Source organism: Littorina saxatilis, linkage group LG10 (assembly GCF_037325665.1).
Source record: "Littorina saxatilis isolate snail1 linkage group LG10, US_GU_Lsax_2.0, whole genome shotgun sequence".
Taxonomy (NCBI): Eukaryota; Metazoa; Mollusca; class Gastropoda; order Littorinimorpha; family Littorinidae; genus Littorina; species Littorina saxatilis.
This window is the reverse complement of record NC_090254.1, coordinates 41,296,509-41,318,211: the sequence shown is the minus strand read 5'-3', so window position 1 is coordinate 41,318,211 and position 21,703 is coordinate 41,296,509. Positions and strand designations below refer to the sequence as shown.

General features: G+C 41.1%; 1 protein-coding gene across 2 annotated transcripts in view; it reads right to left on the bottom strand.

The window, feature by feature from the left end:
- Positions 1 to 1,236: 1,236 nt before the first annotated feature.
- LOC138978849 (echinoderm microtubule-associated protein-like CG42247) overlaps positions 1,237 to 21,703 on the bottom strand; it is a 134,015-nt gene continuing 113,548 nt past the window's right edge. The window contains exons 15-26 of one of the 2 annotated variants that reach the window (XM_070351646.1): positions 20,731 to 20,883; positions 20,169 to 20,189; positions 18,036 to 18,194; positions 17,571 to 17,684; positions 16,878 to 17,015; positions 16,309 to 16,440; positions 14,165 to 14,327; positions 13,787 to 13,887; positions 12,558 to 12,645; positions 12,106 to 12,201; positions 9,433 to 9,563; positions 1,237 to 5,112 (exon numbers count right to left, since the gene is read on the bottom strand). In XM_070351646.1, coding sequence (XP_070207747.1) covers positions 4,981 to 5,112; positions 9,433 to 9,563; positions 12,106 to 12,201; positions 12,558 to 12,645; positions 13,787 to 13,887; positions 14,165 to 14,327; positions 16,309 to 16,440; positions 16,878 to 17,015; positions 17,571 to 17,684; positions 18,036 to 18,194; positions 20,169 to 20,189; positions 20,731 to 20,883 — 1,428 coding nt within the window. In that variant the 3' untranslated portion in view covers positions 1,237 to 4,980. The remainder of the gene's footprint in view (positions 5,113 to 9,432; positions 9,564 to 12,105; positions 12,202 to 12,557; positions 12,646 to 13,786; positions 13,888 to 14,164; positions 14,328 to 16,308; positions 16,441 to 16,877; positions 17,016 to 17,570; positions 17,685 to 18,035; positions 18,195 to 20,168; positions 20,190 to 20,730; positions 20,884 to 21,703) is intronic. The other variant, XM_070351645.1, reaches the window with a different exon arrangement.

The following is a 21,703-nucleotide window of genomic DNA, read 5'->3' as shown; positions in this document are numbered from 1 at the left end:
CTAGTCCTCACGAAAACACCCACATGAATCGAAGAGCAAAAATGAACACACACAAAACTTAACATACAAACAAACAAACGGGAAAAAATCTAAACTAATCAACAACCAGACAATCTGAAGCAAAAGAGAACCATTAATATTAATTCCCTAAGCGTAATAATGAAACAAATCATTAAAATCATAAAGTCAGTAACACAGACAATGGGTAAACACATTGTGTGTGTTAATGGACGCATAACATACACTTATCTTTCACGCATGCGCAATGAATTTACAATGACTTTGTCGTCAAAAAGGTGCTTTCGGGGTCGTCTTTTAAAAGAAGATAATGATAGACATGACTTGATGTTCACAGGTAGTAAATTCCAAAGGTATGCACCAGAATAAAAAACAAAACTAGTTTTAAACAAATCTATACGGAGCCTTGGCAAAACAAGGTTATTTCTAGTGCTTAAATGATATGACGAAGATGATTTGAAGAGTTGCATAAGAAAAGCTGGGGCTTTCTGATAGACTACATTCTACATACATGAACTTTTATTCTACATAAGCTGCTTTTTTAAACAGAACATCCCAACTAGTCCGATAGCAGAATTCACACAATTTGTTTACCACTAATGTTGTTCAAAACTGAAAGAAACGAAAAAACAAATTCTCAGCTCCCCTCTTCCTTAGGGCAATCGAATATTCTGAATTCTTTTTTTTTTATTACAATCGAAAATTGTCACAACAGGCGTAAGTTCCAATCTTCTGCACCGAAAAGCTTAAATCTAATCACTGACTGTCACGCTAATATATACTGATAGCGATATCATAAATAGACCAGCGACATTGATCTGCTATTATGCACGTGTATTCAAGTTACTCGAACACTACTCACTGCCTGTAAACTTAAAAGTATCGACGGCGATATAATACACAGATCAGCGATGTAAAACAAATGAACCATATGAAACTCTCCAATGTAAATTACTCCCCCTCTCTCGAATGATCAAGCGTATATATATGGCAGACAGTCATGCTTGATTTTCTATTTCTGCACATGCTCAAAATAGCACACGCACACACACACACACTCGCACTGCAATAAAGACAGACATGCAGACACACACATACACATGCGACAAAGACACACACACACGCAAACACCTCAAGAATGACATATAAATACACAGACGAACACACTAACAACGTTAACAACAGAACATAGCCAGACACACTGCAATAAGATCGGTATCATTCTTTGTTTTGTTTTTATTTCGAAGAACGTTGATCGTAGCAAAGGTACCAGAGCTGTAGCAAGAAAACTACTGGATCATAACAAGTTGGAATTGTGCAGGTAGACGAAACAGATTCAATTTTTTTGCTTAGCTACCCATCACAGTACACGTAGTTCTATTTTCTAGAGGAAACTCAGCTGAGATCTTTTCAATATGAAACTGCAACACATTTTTCAGAATTTATCCTGAACACGTTTTGCATTGGTTTAGACCGGACATTTCCACTCAAATAAAAAGTATAATCCATTACACTCAATACAGGGACGGAATCTCACATGAATAATTAATACCATTTGTTTGTTTGTTTGTTCGTTCATGGGCTGAAACTCTCACGGCTTTTACGTGTATGACCGTTTTTACCCCGCCATTTAGGTAGTCATACGCCGCTTTCGGAGGAATTAATACCATTTAAAACGTTATTTTGCGTATTGCTTATGTTTTTCAAGCAAAAACAGAATCATCACGTTATCACAGCAATCGGGAATTTCAGCTGCGTCAAATCTGATAAAGTCAGAAAATATGATTATTCAAAGCACAAATATTGGTTCATTAAGGAAAAATATAATATGCAATAAATTGTGTTTTGATCATGTTATGAGTGTAAACACTGAAAGTCAAAAAAGGAAGTAGTTATACCTTCAAACATTATAAAAATAACAGTGCTCAGTTCAAAGGTAAGCCTACATGTGATCATACCAATGAAGCTGCAAAATGGCACCAATAAATTTGCAACAATTATACATTTAGTGTGACTCCCCCAAAACCATTAGCCAATCCCCATCCCCACCAACCATCCCCCCCTCCCCTGTCACTCTTTTAGAAACCATGAAACAAGACGTAAACCCTCAATAAAAACAAACGAACGATGAGAAAAAAGAGGAAGAAAACGGCGCGAAGAAATCAACACACTCACAATTAACGCAACAATAATACAGAACACAACGCTGTTACATGAGAAAAGAATTCATTCACATATTCAAAGAACGAAATCCCCAAAAAATTAATTGAGGGAAGAATACAAAACACAAATTCCGACAACTCACTTTCGTCACAATATCCTTGTTGGGGAACACGTCAACATGTCCATATTTACACCTCACCCAAGCATAGGACCAGGCTTAGTTCTTACAGTCATGGATACAAAGTTAAACTTTTTTTGTAAACGTGTAAAAAAGTTGTGGTTTTTTTCTTCTGCATGTCAACGACGTATCACATCTACTCTTACCTCGGAATTGGGAATGGGAGTTGCTGGCTATCTGTGAAATGTAAGGCAACGCACTGGCCAAGTGATGACAGTCTGGTTTCTACAAGTCATGGTTTGTACAAGTCTGGCTTCTACAAGTCTGGTTTGTACAAGTCTGGCTTCTACAAGTCTAGTTTGTACAAGTCTGGCTTGTACAAGTCTGGCTTCTACAAGACTGGTAGCTACAAAGTGTAGAAGACACGAGCGATTTAGCCCGCACATGTCCCGCTGTGACTTTTCACAAACTCTCCAACATAGAAAAGTGAAAAAATACTCAATTAACTTTAACATAAACTCGCCCCAAAAAATGAATTCACACGGGAATGAATGCTTTAGTTGGGGTACAAAAATGGGTGCAATGATTATTTTGCTTAGCTTATTTAACATCCAGAAATAAAAACAGAAAAAGTTCTAGGCAAGGGGAACATGATAACCACTTAAAAATAATGTATTAACATAAAATGAGAAGATAATTCTAAACAAAAAGTGACAAGACAGGGCAAAATTGACACCGTTCTTTCTTTATTTGGTGTTTAACGTCGTTTTCAACCGTTCAAGGTTATATCGCGACGGGGAAAGGGGGGGGGGGATGGGATAGAGCCACTTGTTAATTGTTTCTTGTTCACAAAAGCACTAATCAAAAAATTGCTCCAGGGGCTTGCAACGTAGTACAATATATGACCTTACTGGGAGAATGCAAGTTTCCAGTACAAAGGACTTAACATTTCTTACATACTGCTTGACAAAAATCTTTACAAACATTGACTATATTCTATACAAGAAACACTTAACAAGGGTAAAAGGAGAAACAAAATCCGTTAGTCGCCTCTTACGACATGCTGAGGAGCATCGGGTAAATTCTTCCCCTAACCCGCGGGGGGTAATTGACACCGTCATACACAAAACAAACAAACAACAAACACAAGAACACTTTCATCCTTTTACAACAAGAAGAGTCCAAGATTACAACAAATGACATCAGCTTTATAGAAAAAAATAGTCTTTTGATTCAAGGATGCTATGTGCATATATGATCATAATATTGAGAAGGTCTCCAGTACATTTTATTTGTTACATGGTCCCGTAAAGCTAAATAGCTGGGTGAGAAAAAATAACATTTACACGTTCAAGTATCACAGATACAAAAATACATAGTCAAGGGGAACTGTTCCATTTGAAACGAAAAGGAACATACCCCTTTGAACAAATAGGAAAATAAATGGATGGATTATGAACAAAAAGTATCACTATTACTGTCCCCTTGTAGAGAAAAACCATTGGAAAAGGACGGATTGTTACCACACAAAAAAAACCACTATCACAATTATCACAGATCTGCTTTTGAGAGAACAAGCAAAGAGTGCAGTACATGCCAGAACTTGCATTATGCTAACCTTGAAATATCTGCAGGTTAAAAAAAAGCACAGTGATAAATCTGCACGCCAAACAGCACCTGTTGCGTGTTTTTCAAAGTTACTTGTTCAATAAGTTGAAGATTCGACAATCCTACCGGTTAATATCATTGATCACAACACGCGTTCAAACAATTTAAATATTAAGTTTAAAAAAGAAACAAACAAAAAAACAGTCTGTTCTTGTGCCAGAGACTGGCAATCGCAATACATGAAAAACAGCAAAGTCATTGTGGCAATGTAATTCAAAACAATGATATATAGTGTCCAATGAATAAAAAGTTTAGAAAATGTGCCATCCTTCTTTATTTCAGACAGCAAAAAAAAGCATACCAACGCATCATCAGATGAGCCTGGCAGGTTTCAAGAAGTTCAGATTAACCTTGATCATATATATTATAAATAACATCGTGTATGATGTGATCTCCTATTCGTCGTTAGGATGCCACTTTACATGTACTGGCAACATCATTTATTTTCAAATCTAGAACAGCAAAGATACAGAAAAATAAACCAACCGAGGTAGTTTTTCCACCAGTTAAAGCCACACATGTGAAAGTAGACTGCCGACCATAGACCATTGAGGTGTCACATCTGCAAAAAAAGTACCTTTTTGCAAGGTTAGACATTTGCCTTTCCCTTGTTGTTCTGTCTTTGGAAATACCCGTGACGAGTGCTGCAACCTACGGAAAAGTTTCCAGTCTGCTGCAGGGAGCAAACCCGCAAAGTAAGTTAACTCCCTTACTCATGAACTTTCCGCAGCGCGTATCTATCTACCATCATCTCGCCCTTAATCAAAGAAGACATAACAAAAAACCACTCAAAATCTCGATTTTACAACACAAAAATCAGGAATAAAACGACAAAAACACCTGCCACTTCGTAGGTGTCCAAACATTGCATATCACATACACTTCAATGTTAATTGTCGATGAAGAAATTAATATAGGAAACCGAAGAAGTCGGTGCAAACTTTGCCAAAAAAACACCACTACAGCATGAAGTTGAAGACCATTTGTGTATATAGTGGAGATGCATGAGCATTCTATCTGTCGGTCAAGGCGTAATGCATGAGCGCTGCGTCATTTCCGCCGGAAGCCAGAATGCCCGTATCATCGGACAGGAACTCGGCGGCCGTGGTATTGGAGGAGAACGGCTTGACCTGGCGGTGGTCGGCCTGAAGCAGAGACAACACACCATTAACTTCATAAGGACATAGCGACTGTTCAAACACAACATAATAACTTCACAAGGACATGGGGACTGATCAAACACAAGTTGACAACATTAACCTTCACACGGATATAAAGACTATTCAAACACAACAAACACTTCACAAGGACATAGGGACAGTTAAAACACAACATAACTTCACACGGACAAGGAGACTGTTCAGTGACTGTTAAAACACAACATAACTTCACAAGGACAAGGAGACTGTTCAGTGACTGTTAAAACACAACATAACTTCACAAGGACATAGAGACTGTTAAAACACAACATAACTTCACAAGGACATAGAGACTGTTAAAACACAACATAACTTCACAAGGACATAGAGACTGTTAAAACACAACATAAACTTCACAAGGACAAAGGGATTGTTCAGCGACTGTTAAAACACAACATAACTTCACACGGACATAGGGACAGTTAAAACACAACATAACTTCACAAGGACATAGAGACAGTTAAAACACAACATAACTTCACAAGGACATAGAGACAGTTAAAACACAACATAACTTCACAAGGACATAGGGACTGTTAAAACACAACATAACTTCAAACGGACATAGAGACTGTTAAACCACAACATAACTTCACACGGACATAGAGACTGTTAAAACACAACATAACTTCACACGGACATAGAGACTGTTAAAACACAACATAACTTCACAAGGACATAGAGACTGTTAAAACACAACATAACTTCACACGGACATAGAGACTGTTCAGTGACTGTTAAAACACAACATAACTTCACACGGACATATGGACAGTTAAAACACAACATAACTTCACACGGACATAGAGACTGTTAAAACACAACATAACTTCACACGGACATAGAGACTGTTAAAACACAACATAACTTCACACGGACAAGGAGACTGTTCAGTGACTGTTAAAACACAACATAACTTCACACGGACATAGGGACAGTTAAAACACAACATAACTTCACACGGACATAGGGACAGTTAAAACACAACATAACTTCACAAGGACATAGAGACTGTTCAGCAACTGTTAAAACACAACATAACTTCACAAGGACATAGAGACTGTTAAAACACAACATAAACTTCACAAGGACAAAGGGATTGTTCAGCGACTGTTAAAACACAACATAACTTCACACGGACATAGAGACTGTTCAGTGACTGTTAAAACACAACATAACTTCACACGGACAAGGAGACTGTTCAGCGACTGTTAAAACACAACATAACTTCACACGGACAAGGAGACTGTTCAGTGACTGTTAAAACACAACATAACTTCACACGGACATAGAGACTGTTCAGTGACTGTTAAAACACAACATAACTTCACAAGGACTTAGAGACTGATCAAACACAAGTTGACAACATTAACCTTCACACGGATATGGAGACTATTCTAACACAACATACACTTCACAAGGATATAGAGACTGTTGAGAGACTCTTCAAACACACCATAAAGTTCACAAGGACATAGAGATTGTTCAAACACACCATAAACTTCACAAGGACCTAGAAACTGAAACAGAAATAGAGCTTTATAACATAAGGATAGAGGTTTTAGGAAAAGCCTAATCTTACAACCTGTCCCTTATACAAACACTTAATACAGACGCACATTACATTTATAAGAAGAAGGGAGCAAAATCGTATTTTTTTTATACAATACGATACAAACATACAACTATACTATACATACAAAATATAAGTGTATGAAATGCAACACAGTTGCAGCACTATACGCATTACACATGCTATCTCCACAACAGCTGATGACCATGAAAGAATAATTGACATACAATATTGCATTAACAATTAATCATATTTTTGTGTGGAGAAGAATTGCTATGATCAGCTGAATGTATGAATGATTATCAAATATCAAGGCTGTTCAGAGACTGTTCAAACACGACAGCAACTTCACAAAGTCCTAGAGACTCTTCGGAGACTGTTCAGTCACACAATATAAACTTCACAAAGTCGTAGAGAGTCTTCGGAGACTGTTCAGTCACACAATATGCCCACCTTCATACAGTTAATCAAGGTGTATACTGTCTTAAATTGACCAACAGAAATTTGAAGTTAGTAGGGAGATTTAAAAAACGAAACGTCGGGACGTTTCGTTTTGAAGTTGTGGTAAACGTCATCATTTCGGGGGTCTCTCGCTGGAAAGGTGAAGGTCAACTGAAACGGAACGTGGAACGTCAAAACGCAGTCACGTTTTCCACCCCCAAAAAACGAACAATATTTCGTCAACTTTTGTGAGTATTTTTGCACACTAACAGTTTTATTTGTTGGCCATTTTATGCATTGCTAGATTCATCAACCCTTTCACAGTCTTTCAGCGCTGAGAATGTGTTCATTGGAGGTAGACAACTGTTGTGAACTGAAATATTTTGAAGGGTGCTGATCCTGGTACATTTATCCAACTTCATGGTGAGAAAGCAAATGGCGAAGCAGAAGACTGAAGTAGGTCATCGCATCGAATTTTTATTCTGGCTTCGTATGTGATTTTGTATAAACAAAGTCTGTGTGATTTATTTGGACTGAAAATAATCAAAGTATGCCCGATTCTGGACCACCTCCTAGGGTTTTTTTTTCCATTCTGATCGAGGACAGACGTGACAAGTACAAAACAACCCCTAGTTGGGGAAAGGCTTCTAAATCGGCACAGGCGTGTGCACAGGGCCGTTTTCTGAGAATGGGGAATACTCAGGGTATAATTGCCTACATGGTTCGGTAGAGCTCTTTGCCATAGGCTGTTACCAGTTGTAAAAATTGAGATGCGTGAAATGGATAAAAAAAATAATGAGTTCGAATGAGTAAATCTTGGAATTCAACATGAATGATCTAATTTTTGTGAAATACAATTGATGATGAGCAGGTGCATGAATTGAAAAATGTGAAGCTCTTGTGTGTGCAATGCGAGTATGTCAATCCTTTATTGACTCGTGGAGTTGAAATTATGCCATGCCCAGTCAGCGGATCATATCCTGCCATGCCCGGCCTTTCATTCCGAAACGAAACGTGAATACATCTAAATCTTGTCTGCGGCCTATGCCGTCTCGTTTCACGTTCCCTTTCGCGGGGTGACTCATTCACCAAACGAAACGAGCTGCAAAACGAAACGTGCTGTCTTTTAAATCTCCCTACTACTATTTGGATGTACTTTAATCAAACGTGTTTCTTGTGTCTGCATGACGGGAGTTATCCTCAATACATCCAATGGGATTAAACAATTAACAACACTCCAAACGTGAAGTAAACTCAAACGGAAAGTAACAGCGAATCACATTGTGACGGGATCTTTTTCGTGTAAATTTGGTCTTGCGTTTGTGGATATACATATACTTTGACCTGTGAGATCAGCAAAAACCTCCACCCAAGCGAACCAGGGATTCTTAACCCGAAACCTCACGCATGCAGAGCGCGATGTATTTAATGACTTGCGCTCGTCAGTAGCACGGCAAGGCAAAAATTACAACAACAACAACATGTAACGATGGGACACCACACTTCGTAATTAATAACCAGAAATAAATTAAAACTGGACTAATAATAATAATAAGAAGAACATTTATATAGCGCTAAATCAAAAACTTTCGTTAAAAAGGCTTGCTCTAAGCGCTTGACATCTATACTAAAACGTCATTCACACTCTTTACAATGATGTACAAGAACTTCATGTCACACTCTTTCATTCAGTATAGCACCATTCACACAGTTGTTATTCTGTACAAGACAATAAGTTAGTCTAACATTTAGAATGTTCATAAGATGAAAACAAGACAAAACCAGACTGATTAAAACAACTGCTTAGTGCTAACAAAGCATGAATCTTAATGATAACGTAATACATGTTTAACTGTTAAGACCATAAAAAAACCTATATGCTAAAATAACTTCGAACTTTTAAGAACTTCTTATAAGATACACAGCACATCTAGATAAACACCAGAATGATAAAACAAAAGGCAACTCGTTAAAACTATTAAATGCATCAATGTCTAAAACACGAAAGACTCAAATATAAGATACACAATTCTCTAAAATTGTTTATTAAAACTGAAACCGACCTGCTCAAAGTAAACCATACCCACCCCCTCCCTACCCACCCCCAACCCTCCTCCTACACTAAATACTAATTATTTCTACTCTTAACTTCCCAACTATTTGATCATAATCACAAATGTGTTAACAATGTGTTAACGTAGCGAATACAGGTGAACTAATGCGAACAACAGGAGCGTAAGAGGCGGACCCACCTTGGGCTGAGTGGAGGGGTATTTGTAGAGCCTGAGACGCCCCCTGCTGTCCCCCGTGAGGATGTGGTCCAGGAACTTGGAGCGACAAGCCACGTTGATCACCTCGTTTTTCTCCAGGGCTTGCCACGCGCCTGTGAAACAAGGCAAACCACGCGTGACACTTTCATCATTACAACAAGCATCCTAAACAGGTAGACTGCGAACGTTGATCGCCTCGTTCTTCTCCAAGGCAAACCACGCGTGACACTTTCATCATTACAGCAAGCATCCTAAACAGGTAGACTGCGAACGTTGATCGCCTCGTTCTTCTCCAAGGCAAACCACGCGTGACTAATGACACGTTAATTATGGTTGATAATTGTAAAGAGTTGTGTCTTGTTACCATTTCTGTCTTTGTTTGTTATTGATATAGATTCCTATTCCATGTTTTTTTGGGGAAAATTCATTTTGTCTTGCCTTGCCTTGACACATTAATCATTACAACAATCATCCGAACCAGAAATAGACTGCCAACGTTCCAAATCAAGATTCGAAAAACAAGTAAGGTAAACATATATAGCTATTCTGATGAACACGTGGGGGAATTCGGGGGCTGTGATTGGATGGTCTCTTCCGATCATCAAAGCATAATGCTACGGAAGTCGGCCATTTTTCTCAATATCCAAAAGCATATTGTCAATAACAAAGACGCATGGTTCCGGTTTACCCACCTGTACCACACGATGTTTCACTGATCGACAACAGCATACACTGACAACTTGAAATTCTTCTCGGGAATGTTTTTCAGCTTTACAAATGTTGATAGCATACCCTTTTCTGCTAACTTCCCGATGAAACAGGACTAAACCTATTATTTTCTGTCCCTGAACACCACAAAATGCCCAAAGTCGAAAGATGTAGTACAAACAGAGGAGTACAACGGAACAGCCGTTTTTGTGTGCCTGCATGTGAGCTTAGTTCACAGTTGCCGACTGACACGAATTTTCGCATTCGGCTTTTCTTATCTCGTAACTCCACACTAAATACCCCACTTCCCCTCTGAAGTATTGATGTACAACCCATGGTACTAACATTCATGTAGTCGTTTATAACTGAGGTTGAAAAATTCGCTTCATGACGAGACAAATATAAATGCCATTCACCCAAACTGGAAACGTCGCGGCCGTCTGCTCGCTTTGTACGGATTAGCTGTTCTCTTTTCCTCCCCTTGTTGCATCCTAGTTCTTCAGTTGTTTCTAGTTTTCCGTTGATGTTGTGTTTTGGTCTTCTTCATAAGTAGTCTTGTTCAAAATTAAAAAAACTCAAACTTCTTTTTGTTGTATACGAATGAACTAATAAAAAGCTGTTTAACAGCTGTGTTGTCAAATCGAGTTTTTTTCCAAAGTCAGTGTGGCGCCTGCGCAAACGGCGTCTGCTATCAAAACCTGAGATCAACGCATCGACGCAAAAACTGTCATTTTGTAAGTTTGGAACAACAAATAAAGGTCAGAACAGCTATATAATCGCTATTGTATTTTCAGCGTAGCAATAGGGTCCGATATTTAGACTCGAACAAGTATAATGCGACTCGTCTTCGACTCGTCGGCATTATACTTGTCTCGTCTAAATATCGGACCCTATTGCTACGCTGAAAACACAATAGCTGTTAATAATTCAGGACTAAACACCACGTCCACAATAACCCGGACCTATTGGCCTTTAAAGTGGACAAACAAGAGAGGAGAGAAAAAACGAAAGAAAGAGCTAGCCACAATAAGACTTAAAAACACATATAGAAAAATAAAACTGGAAGACAACAAACGGGTTAGATGTAGATAATGAGATATCTTCAAAGAAAAAGTATGTTAATGTTAACAATATCATGCCCGAAATATGCACACTGACAGACAAGTCCAACAGACAGAATCCAAAACACAATCAGACATGGGGAGAAATTCAAGTTCTACACCCTTACGGCAAAGCCATGAGGGGCATGTTTCCGGGTTTTACCCCGACTTTAGATGAGATACAGGAGTGTATGCGTGTTTAGGTGGTATCAGCCATCTGCACTTATGGCAGAATGACCGAGGTCGTTTACGTGTCACTGGTGACACGGGATCGGACATGGCTACCGTCACTGTGTCTGCACATAAAGTTGACCCTGCCTGGATTCGAACATGCGACCCTGGGATCACAAGTCCAGTGCTCTACCACTGGGGCTAACCTACCACTTGAGCTAACCGGACCCCCTACAAACAGACTAACTGCCGGTGTAGTAAATTCAGCTTTCCCCCTCATTCAGCGTTCTGATTCGGCCTCGTTGACCTTGTATAACTCCACACTGAAAAGCCCCACTCCCTTCCATAGTACTGATGATCGAGCTTAGATACTTTACATTCAAAGCATCATATATTCGTTCAATCACATTTTTGTATTCAAACTTAGATATTTGCTTAATTCTAAAATCCTTCCCTTCTCATTCAAGGGACGTGACCACTCGGTACACGTTTTTGAAGAAATCGAATTTGGGGGTGAAATCTATTAAAACTTGCCCCCAATTTCGTCACTTGCAAGAAACTGACATGCTTTTCTCCCTTAAATAAGTGTACTTCTTTAATTTGACCAGGAAACAACATTTCAGTCTCGAGAATATATCGAATCAGAAAGCTGACCGGATAAGTAATATGTACTCACCAATGAGGGGGTAACCCACGGGGCAAGAGTATGTGGCCCAGTTGACGTCCCGCAGTGTGCGTCCTGTCTTCAGTCTCTGCATGTTCTGAACGTCCCCTGTGACGTCACAACAGGAAACAATGCAAGCAACCACTTGGTGTTTTATTATCTTCTGAACATTTCAAACCTTCTCGTGTAAAATTAATGTATGTTTGAAAGCGTTTAAGTAAGAACTAGACAGGGGCGGATCACATGGGGGGGGGGGGGTGTTTCCAAAATTCGTTTCGGGAAAATTTGATTAAAATCAAGAAAAATGGAGCAATCTGGTGCAATCTGAGCATCAGTTTTTCTTTATTTTCAATTGTTTTATTAAAAAATGTAGGCTAAGGGAGCGAGCGAGAGAGAGAGTTCTATAATGATACACATTAGTTCTACAATAATACACACAACACTGGGCAAGGACGACAACTCACAGAAGATGAGATCATAGTCGCCCAGCACTGTCTGGATGAAGCGACTGTCGCTGGACCAGTCCAGGTGCATCACGAAGGTTCCGCTATGCTGCAACACACAGTGCAAGACACTTGGTTAAATACACCAACACGAGCACCTTCTCCTTCTTCTTCTTCTTTTTCGGTGTTCATGGGCTGCAACTTCCACGTACACTCGTGGGTTTTTTAAATAAAAAGAGAACACAACAGTAACCAGGTTTGAAACATTTTTAATGAATATTTCGACAGCTTGTCGCTGCCTTCTTCAGGGTGGTCAAAAAGTAAAGACTGACGACTCGTGGATTTTGTATGAGGTGGGTTTTTTTTTTTAAACGTGTAAGGCCGTTTTTACTCCGCCATTTAGGCAGCCATACGCCGATTTCCGGGGAAACACGAGCCTCGAAAGACAGGGCTTCAACAAAGAAAGTTGTAAACTTACATAGGTATATATAATTTTTCTTCTTCTTCTTCTTCTTTGTTCATGGGCTTAAACTCCCACGTTCACTCATGTTTTCAGCACGAGTGGATTTGAACGTGTATGACCGTTTTTACCCCGCCATTCAGGCAGCATACGCCGATTTCGGGGGACTTTAAAATTCGACTATGGCAATAAGAATGGTTGATAGGAGTTTGCTGCGTCTACCACTGTTAAATTGCATGTGAATGTGTAAATTGACAATGCCTTTACACTTACGAGCCCACATGTGCAGAAAGACGTCGAGACACAGACGCAGAGGTACATACTTGTACAGAGAAATGCCGAGAGAAAGACATCAGTCAGACAGAATGCATGCACAGTGCAATCAATGAGAGAGAGAGAGAGAGAGAGAGAGAGACAGAGACAGAGACAGAGACACAGAGACACAGAGACAGAGAGAGAGACAGAGAGAGAGAGACAGAGAGAGAGAGAGACAGAGACAGAGAGACAGAGACAGAGAGACAGAGAGAGACAGAGAGAGAGACAGAGAGACAGAGAGAGAGACAGACAGACAGACAGACACAGAGAGAAACAGAGGGAGCGAGAGAGGGTCAAAATGAATTGAAATAAAACACATTCTTTAACAATATGAAATAGAGAGCCAAAAACCAAAGTCAAAACTCCGACCCTACCCTAAAAACAAATGTACAAGATGTATCCAAGCTTAATTTTCATCACAATTTAAAGTCGCACGTCATCTTCCCACTGTTAAAGGGACGGCACAAAGACTCACCCTGAGTGCTGCCGACTGTTGCCTGAAGATCTGTCCGTCCTCGTGAATGACGTAGATATGCACAAAGCCGTCATAGCAGCCAATGGCAATCTGACTCCCATCTGAAACGTTAGACAGCAATCAAGTTTCTATCGTTGAGCAATTCAAATCGTCACATGAAAAAAACCAGTTCACGACTGTAAAAAAATTAATCGTCATCCAATAAAGTGTGCAATACGAATAGCACCTTTCGTACCTTTGACGGGTATACGTATTTGCGCTTGTAAATGGCATTGAAAATGTTGACTGCTATTTCAGAAAACGAGCGAGGCTGCCCGTTGTTTTCGCGTGGTTCCCACCCCCACCTCTCCGCACCCCCCCAGACACAGGTATACATACCAGGAGAGAAGCTCATAGCGTTGACCTGTGCTTGTCCCACCTGGAAGGAACTCCTCTCTCTGCCGTCCCCGTCGCCACAGCCGTACAGCGTCACGCGGCCAGAAGACGTCCCCACCGCAACAAGCTGGCCCAGGGGGTCCACTGCGATACTGGTGCACGGTTTCTGAGGAACACAGCACAAAATGAAGTCAGGGCTGGACCTATGGGGGGTTTCTGAGGAACACAGCACAAAATGAAGTCAGGGCTGGACCTATGGGGGGTTTCTGAGGAACACAGCACACAATGAAGTCAGGGCTGGACCTATGGGGGGTTTCTGAGGAACACAGCACAAAATGAAGTCAGGGCTAGACCTATGGGGGGTTTCTGAGGAACACAGCACAAAATGAAGTCAGGGCTGGACCTATGGGGGGTTTCTGAGGAACACAGCACAACATGAAGTCAGGGCTGGACCTATGGGGGGTTTCTGAGGAACACAGCACAAAATGAAGTCAGGGCTAGACCTATGGGGGGTTTCTGAGGAACACAGCACAAAATGAAGTCAGGGCTGGACCTATGGGGGGTTTCTGAGGAACACAGCACAAAATGAAGTCAGGGCTGGACCTATGGGGGGTTTCTGAGGAACACAGCACACAATGAAGTCAGGGCTGGACTTATGGGGGGTTTCTGAGGAACACAGCACAAAATGAAGTCAGGGCTGGACTTATGGGGGGTTTCTGAGGAACACAGCACAAAATGAAGTCAGGGCTGGACCTATGGGGGGTTTCTGTGGAACACAGCACAAAATGAAGTCAGGGCTGGACCTATGGGGGGTTTCTGTGGAACACAGCACAAAATGAAGTCAGGGCTGGACCTATGGGGGGTTTCTGAGGAACACAGCACAACATGAAGTCAGGGCTGGACCTATGGGGGGTTTCTGTGGAACACAGCACAAAATGAAGTCAGGGCTGGACCTATGGGGGGTTTCTGTGGAACACAGCACAAAATGAAGTCAGGGCTGGACCTATGGGGGGTTTCTGTGGAACACAGCACAAAATGAAGTCAGGGCTGGACCTATGGGGGGTTTCTGAGGAACACAGCACAAAATGAAGTCAGGGCTGGACCTATGGGGGGTTTCTGTGGAACACAGCACAAAATGAAGTCAGGGCTGAACCTATGGGGGGTTTCTGAGGAACACAGCACAAAATGAAGTCAGGGCTGGACCTATGGGGGGTTTCTGAGGAACAAAGCACAAAATGAAGTCAGGGCTGGACCTATGGGGGGTTTCTGTGGAACACAGCACACAATGAAGTCAGGGCTGGACCTATGGGGGGTTTCTGAGGAACACAGCACAAAATGAAGTCAGGGCTGGACCTATGGGGGGTTTCTGTGGGACACAACACAAAATGAAGTCAGGACTGGACCTATGGGGGGTTTCTGTGGGACACAACACAAAATGAAGTCAGGGCTGGACCTATGGGGGGTTTCCTGGGCAGAGGTGCACGAGAACGTTACCATGCAAACGGGAGCCAGCCGCAGTGTTGGATTGGTTAACACTGAAATGTGTTGTGATTTCAACCAATCAGACCCCGCGGTTTGTCCTCTCCCGTTTGGTTGGCACCTACTTTCGGTTCGTGCACCGCAAGCGATACCCCTAACTTTACCTTAGAACATGTACCTTTTTTGTAGGAGAAACCCCAAAATACCCTTTCAAATGCTACATTTCAACAGCATCGGGGATGGGGTGGGGGGGGGTGGAGGGGCAAAGGACAGCGTATTGTGCTATGCATGGTAAGCATGCACTTTTTATCCAAATCCATACTCACAGGTTTTAATTAATTATGTACACATTGTTTTCTTCTGATTTTTGAGTAGTTGATGTCCTTGTTTGGTTTCCTAAAATGACCAGTAGTTGGTTGTGGTTAGGTGTAGGTTGGGTGTAACCATATTCAGAGCGACGAGAAATAAATAAATACAGATCTAGACAGACAGACAGATGGACAGTCAGGCAGCCAACCAGCCATTCTGACAGCTAGACAAGACAGCCAGACAATTAGACAAGACAACAATCCAGCCAGCCAGACAGACAAGACAGCAATCCAACCAGCCAGACAAAATAGCCAGCCAAGCCAGTCAGCCAGACAAGCCTGACAGACACACACACTGACCTTGTCCCTGGTGGCCCAGATGACGTTGTGGTCATCGGCTGACCATTTGATGAGGGAGCAGTCGTGACCAGCAGTGAAGAAGGAGGGTTCAGTGGGGTGGGCCTTCACTGCCCACAACTCTTCGCTGTGACCCTGCAAGGCATATGAAACAATGTTCATGTTTTGCATCAAAAATAATCTTAAACAAATCAGTCAGAGCCCTGTTTAGGCCAAAAAAGAAAAATATGTCTGTTTCCGGTAACCCGACCGACCCTATTTTTAAGCGCCGACCCTAAAGGTTTTTTTCGCTTTTCGCACACACACACACACACACACACACACACACACACACACACAGACACACACACACACAGCCAGAAAGAGTTAGAGAGAGCTAGACAGAGCTAGAGAGAGATAGAGAGCGAGAGAGACAGACAGACAGACAGACAGAGACAGACAGAACTAGAGAGACAAAGAGAGAGGGGGGCTGATAAGTCAAGCATGTCTGCGTAGATCTATCTGTTTTTTTGGTGACAGGTCTGTCTGTGTTGTAACGATGAAGCAGAGCGGTGTGGTCATCTGTCACTGACCTGTACAACAGGCCTGAACTTGGACTGCAGTGACCCTTCCAGGATGACGTCTTTGGCTGTACCCACAAACAGGTAGCCATCCACCCCTGTCGTCGTCATGGGAACAATCTTGCGGATGGTGCCGTACACATCTGGCAGCTGAAATGACACATGACACACATGGGATTAAATTAGTGTTGAGACCGCAGACAAAAACAACAACAACAACAACAACAACAACAACAACAACAACAACAACAACAACAACAACAACAACAACACAGACACAAAAATAAACAAACGAACAAGCAAACAAACAAACAAACAAAATGAAGATGAAAGTCGCTTGCTCATTGTCAATGCTTGTTATTATCTCAGGTGCAAGGACATTGGATCCGCATAATTCACACTAACTCTTGTTGGCTCTTGTATTGTTCGGGCGTTTACGTCCCGTTCTTTCTCAGATCCAAACAAACAAAGCCTTGAGCGCAGGTATGTGAAGTTAAACAGACTTCAGTGTCGTATAAATACCACAATAAATAGCAGGATAAAAAAAAAGGATCATACACGTTCAAAAGACATATTCTCTGCATGAGCAGCCGGCAGAAAACCACCAACAGCAGCATTCAGTAGGTGATCTTAAAGGACTTGATCAGTAGGCTCAGTGATACAAATAACTTTATAAAATCGTTCAACACCGAGGGCTATACTAACCACGCGTTCCTTGAGCAGTTTGAAGCGGTTGAGGCTGTCCCATGCTTTGATCTCACTCCCCCCGCCAGACAGCAGTACTCCGACAGACAGCATCACCAGGCTTGACACGTTCTTCTGTTACAGACACAAACACACACACGAAGAGGCTATGAATTATCGTCTAAGGCAAAGTATTTTGCATTTTTATCGTTTGCTTTCAGAACCGTTTTTTGGTGATTTTTTCTTTGATTGAGTAAAAAAAACACGCGGCCAGACTGAATTCTTTTCTTTCCCTGACATTTCTTTTTTAAAGTTTCGAATGGGTTTTTCTTGTTGGCGCAAAAGCTACCGAATACCTTGATGACTTGAAAAGCTTACCTCTGTCACACAAATCGTGTTCACTAACGTGATAATGCCTCCGTAAAACGTCCGGAATTTCCGGAATTTATCTATTACCTTACAGTGACACAGATCCGCAGGACTAACCTTGTGGGCAAACTTCATGGACGCAGACGCTTGCCTGTCGATCCTGAAGATGTCATCATCATCCGGGGACCACACCAAGATGGAGCCTGTTGAGTCACCGGTAATGACGTCACGGTTGGCAGCGAAACACACTGACGTCACGAACTTGGGAAGTTCATCCTGAGGTAGGGAGAAAAACGCCATCTTCATGAGTCACTGCACTGTGTACATTTGTATACAACCATCGGACCAATCAGTCATTGTACGAATAACACGTTTACGGTTACATATATGGTGTAACCGTAACCTTATCTTTGAAAGGTATATAAGCTCAATAACATAAGATACGATATTTCTTCAGCGAGTTTTGTTCATTCAATCCACGACTCCCTAGCTGTTCCTTAGTAATGACGCTCTCAAGCAAACGATCCTTGATACCCGAAAGTCTAAAATTATAAAGAGAACGTGTACAGCAGTACTAAGTCACGTGAATAAGCGCTGACTTGATGCAAGCATACATGACAAAAAAGGTGTGTGTGTTTTACTGCGGGCAACTTTAATAGATAAACACAACATGTTTTGTTTGAACGCTGCATAAAATGTAGATCACACGTGCACTTGTTGTCTTTTCGTCCACATTGAAATATCCCTTAAGTTCATGAAAACAGGGAAAAGTTTACCTCAACGTAAAATGGTTACAATATAATAATGATCACAACAGCGCACAGACATGAAGACTAAAGTGGCCAGAGAAGCTAAAACGTATCAACTATCATGATGTATTTCTCATCAAAGACTGCAATTTTTGACGTACAATCTTTTACAAGAGATGCACTTGAAGCTAGAACGTCTTTCGCCATGATGAATACTTTTTCCACAGAGAAGAAATCTACCATAAACTAAAAGCAAAACTTTGCAAGCAGACATGCAAAACATGCAGTGTAGTTTGTGCCCGTGTGTATTCCCTTGTTGTAAAATGTGCCATGCTCGTACTGTGCAGATATGCTGTTGTGCTTTGCTTTTAACATGATCGGAGAAAAAACGAGTGTCAAGTAATGTGCAACACCATTCTCTCCGAGTATCAAGTATTGTGCAACACCATTCTCTCTTCAGATTACCGCAGGAAGTGCTCGTAAGAGGCTCAGACACAAACCGAAGTGCAAAAAAACGTAACTTATTCATTGCCCTTAAACGATTACTTGTGTGCAATATCATCGCCTAGATTACAGACTTAAGATGACGAGGAAACCCGCTGTGAGTGCCCCAGAAATAACTTAGTGCATCCACTTTTCGGAAAAAGACCATAGCACTTGCTTGTGGGGTCCTTTTCTTTGCATGTGTGTTGTTTCTTTGTGTGTTGCTTTAAAATAAAATCTATATATACCACCCGGTACCTTGCAGCTAAGTTTCTTTCGACCAACTTTTAAATTACGGCCATACAATATAATTCAGGAAATGTCATTGATCCTACAGGGTTTACCACGCTTTCAATCTCTGAACATCATGCCCAATGATATAATCTCAAATATGTTTTTGTCCGTTGTCGATTGTTTGTTTTGCTTTAGTTGTTTGTGTGTGCGTGTCTTCCGTTGCCTATGGCTGGCAGAATAAGGGATTTGGGGAAAAAACAAGACATCAGACTTTTGCGATCTTTAAACCATGAGGGCGCTCTTAGGAGTAATCAACCAAGAAGAATTGAGGGATTTTTGTTCTCTCCTATAGTACAGTATAGACCCAGAAGCGACATTCTTGACTAAGGCCAAAAAGAAAAATATGTCTGTTTCCGGTAACATCGCCGAAAAAAATAGGGTCGGTCGGTCTTTTTTTTTAATTTTTTTTTAAACCTTTAAACGCTTCCTTAGTTTACTTACAATTATTTAGCACATGTTTTTGACCTAGATATATTGAAACTAAATAAAGTATACTTGACTTCATTTTTTTTGTGTGTTTTTTTTGCGAAAAGCGAAAAAAACCTTACGGTCGGCGCTTAAAAATAGGGTCCGTCGGGTTACCGGAAACAGACATATTTTTCTTTTTGGCCTAATACGAATCTTCTTATTTGTGCAAGGCTGTAAACAAGACAACCACAAATATCAAGTCGCAACAAAAGCATGCAGAGTGTGTGCATTTTTCATCAGTAAATATTATACCCACCTTTGCAGTGAACTTTTGCAGCTTTGATACAAAGTTAAACATCATTGAACATTAATAATGATAAGTATGTTATTTTATTGGTGTCTTATTGTTAATGGACAGACAGACAGACAGACAGACAGACAGACAGACAGACAAGACGGACAGCCAGCCAGCCAGCCAGCCAGGCAGACAGACAGACAGACAGACAGACAGACTGGCAGATAGATAGACTGATAGACAGACAGACAGACAGACAGACAGACAGAGAGACAAAAAAACAGACAGACAGACAGACACTTGAACGGACGCACTCCACTCAAGCTCCCATTTCAAGAGCGCCAAACATGTGAGAAAATTAGGTCGTAAAAAATAGGGAAGTATTGAACAGGAAATGAGCAGTCTAACACAACCATACAACTAGCAGACAAAAGGAATCACATCTTTCCACCACCTCCAATATTTAGCTAACATTTCACCAACCAGTTGAAAAAAACTAACTTAGCTCAACAACACAGCAACGGCTTTTCTCTATCATCTCCCGTACTCTTCTCCGAGAAAAGCGCGGAGACAGACTACTTACCTCGAAAAGGCCGCTCTTCTTGTCCCTGAGGATCCTGCCATTCGCCTTGTTCCAGAAGACGGACCAGAAGTACATGTGCTGCTTGCCGAACGTGATGAGGATCTTGTCGTCAAACGGGTAGAAACACCCGTACACCACGGGGTCGTTGGTCGTCTGCAACACCAAATGGTCCATTGAAAATCTGTGCTATCTTATCATATAATAATAATGTATTGATGTATGTTTTTGTGAGGCGCTTAGAACTGTTTTAGAATTTGTGCCATATACATATCCTCATTGTTATTATATGCATTCAATGCGGAGGACGGTTTGTCCCATGTTTTCTTTCATAAACAGCAAGACAGTTTAAATGAAACTCATACTTCGAGACAGCCAAAAATAGGAAAATCAAGTCTTAAATGGGGAATCAAAAAACAAGAAAGGTAGGTTGTTGGAACGTTTGTTATTGACAAAACAATACATTCACAGATATTTCGACCCAACGGTCTTTAAATGGTCTTAAATGGGGAGTCTTAAAATGGAGATAATGTATGTAGGTTCTGCAAAGATCTGAGAAAGCAGGGTCTTTAAAAAAGTGGACGCCTTGAATCGGGGAAGAGTGGGGGTAAAAAGAAGGGTTCCACTCTATCGCTCAAATAATATTTAATATTTACACGGACTATCTGCAAACGTGTCTCATCCTACTCAGCCTCTGTTGGCAATCAGAAAAAGTCACTGATGTGTGGAATGGTATGCAACCTATCGGAGAATACCTTATCACGTTTTACACTTCCAAGTTAAAGTAAAGCGACATTGCTACAATTGTAAAGTAACAATGCGTAGAAATTTTGTCAGTTATTCGAACCACACTTAAATGCACAAATGAACTTCTCTGAAACTTCATAATCGGCGACAATATGAATTGCCCAGTTACACATGATGTGCCTGCCGTTGCTCACGGCCGGTTTCGTGTGTGACTGTTGTTTGGTTTCGT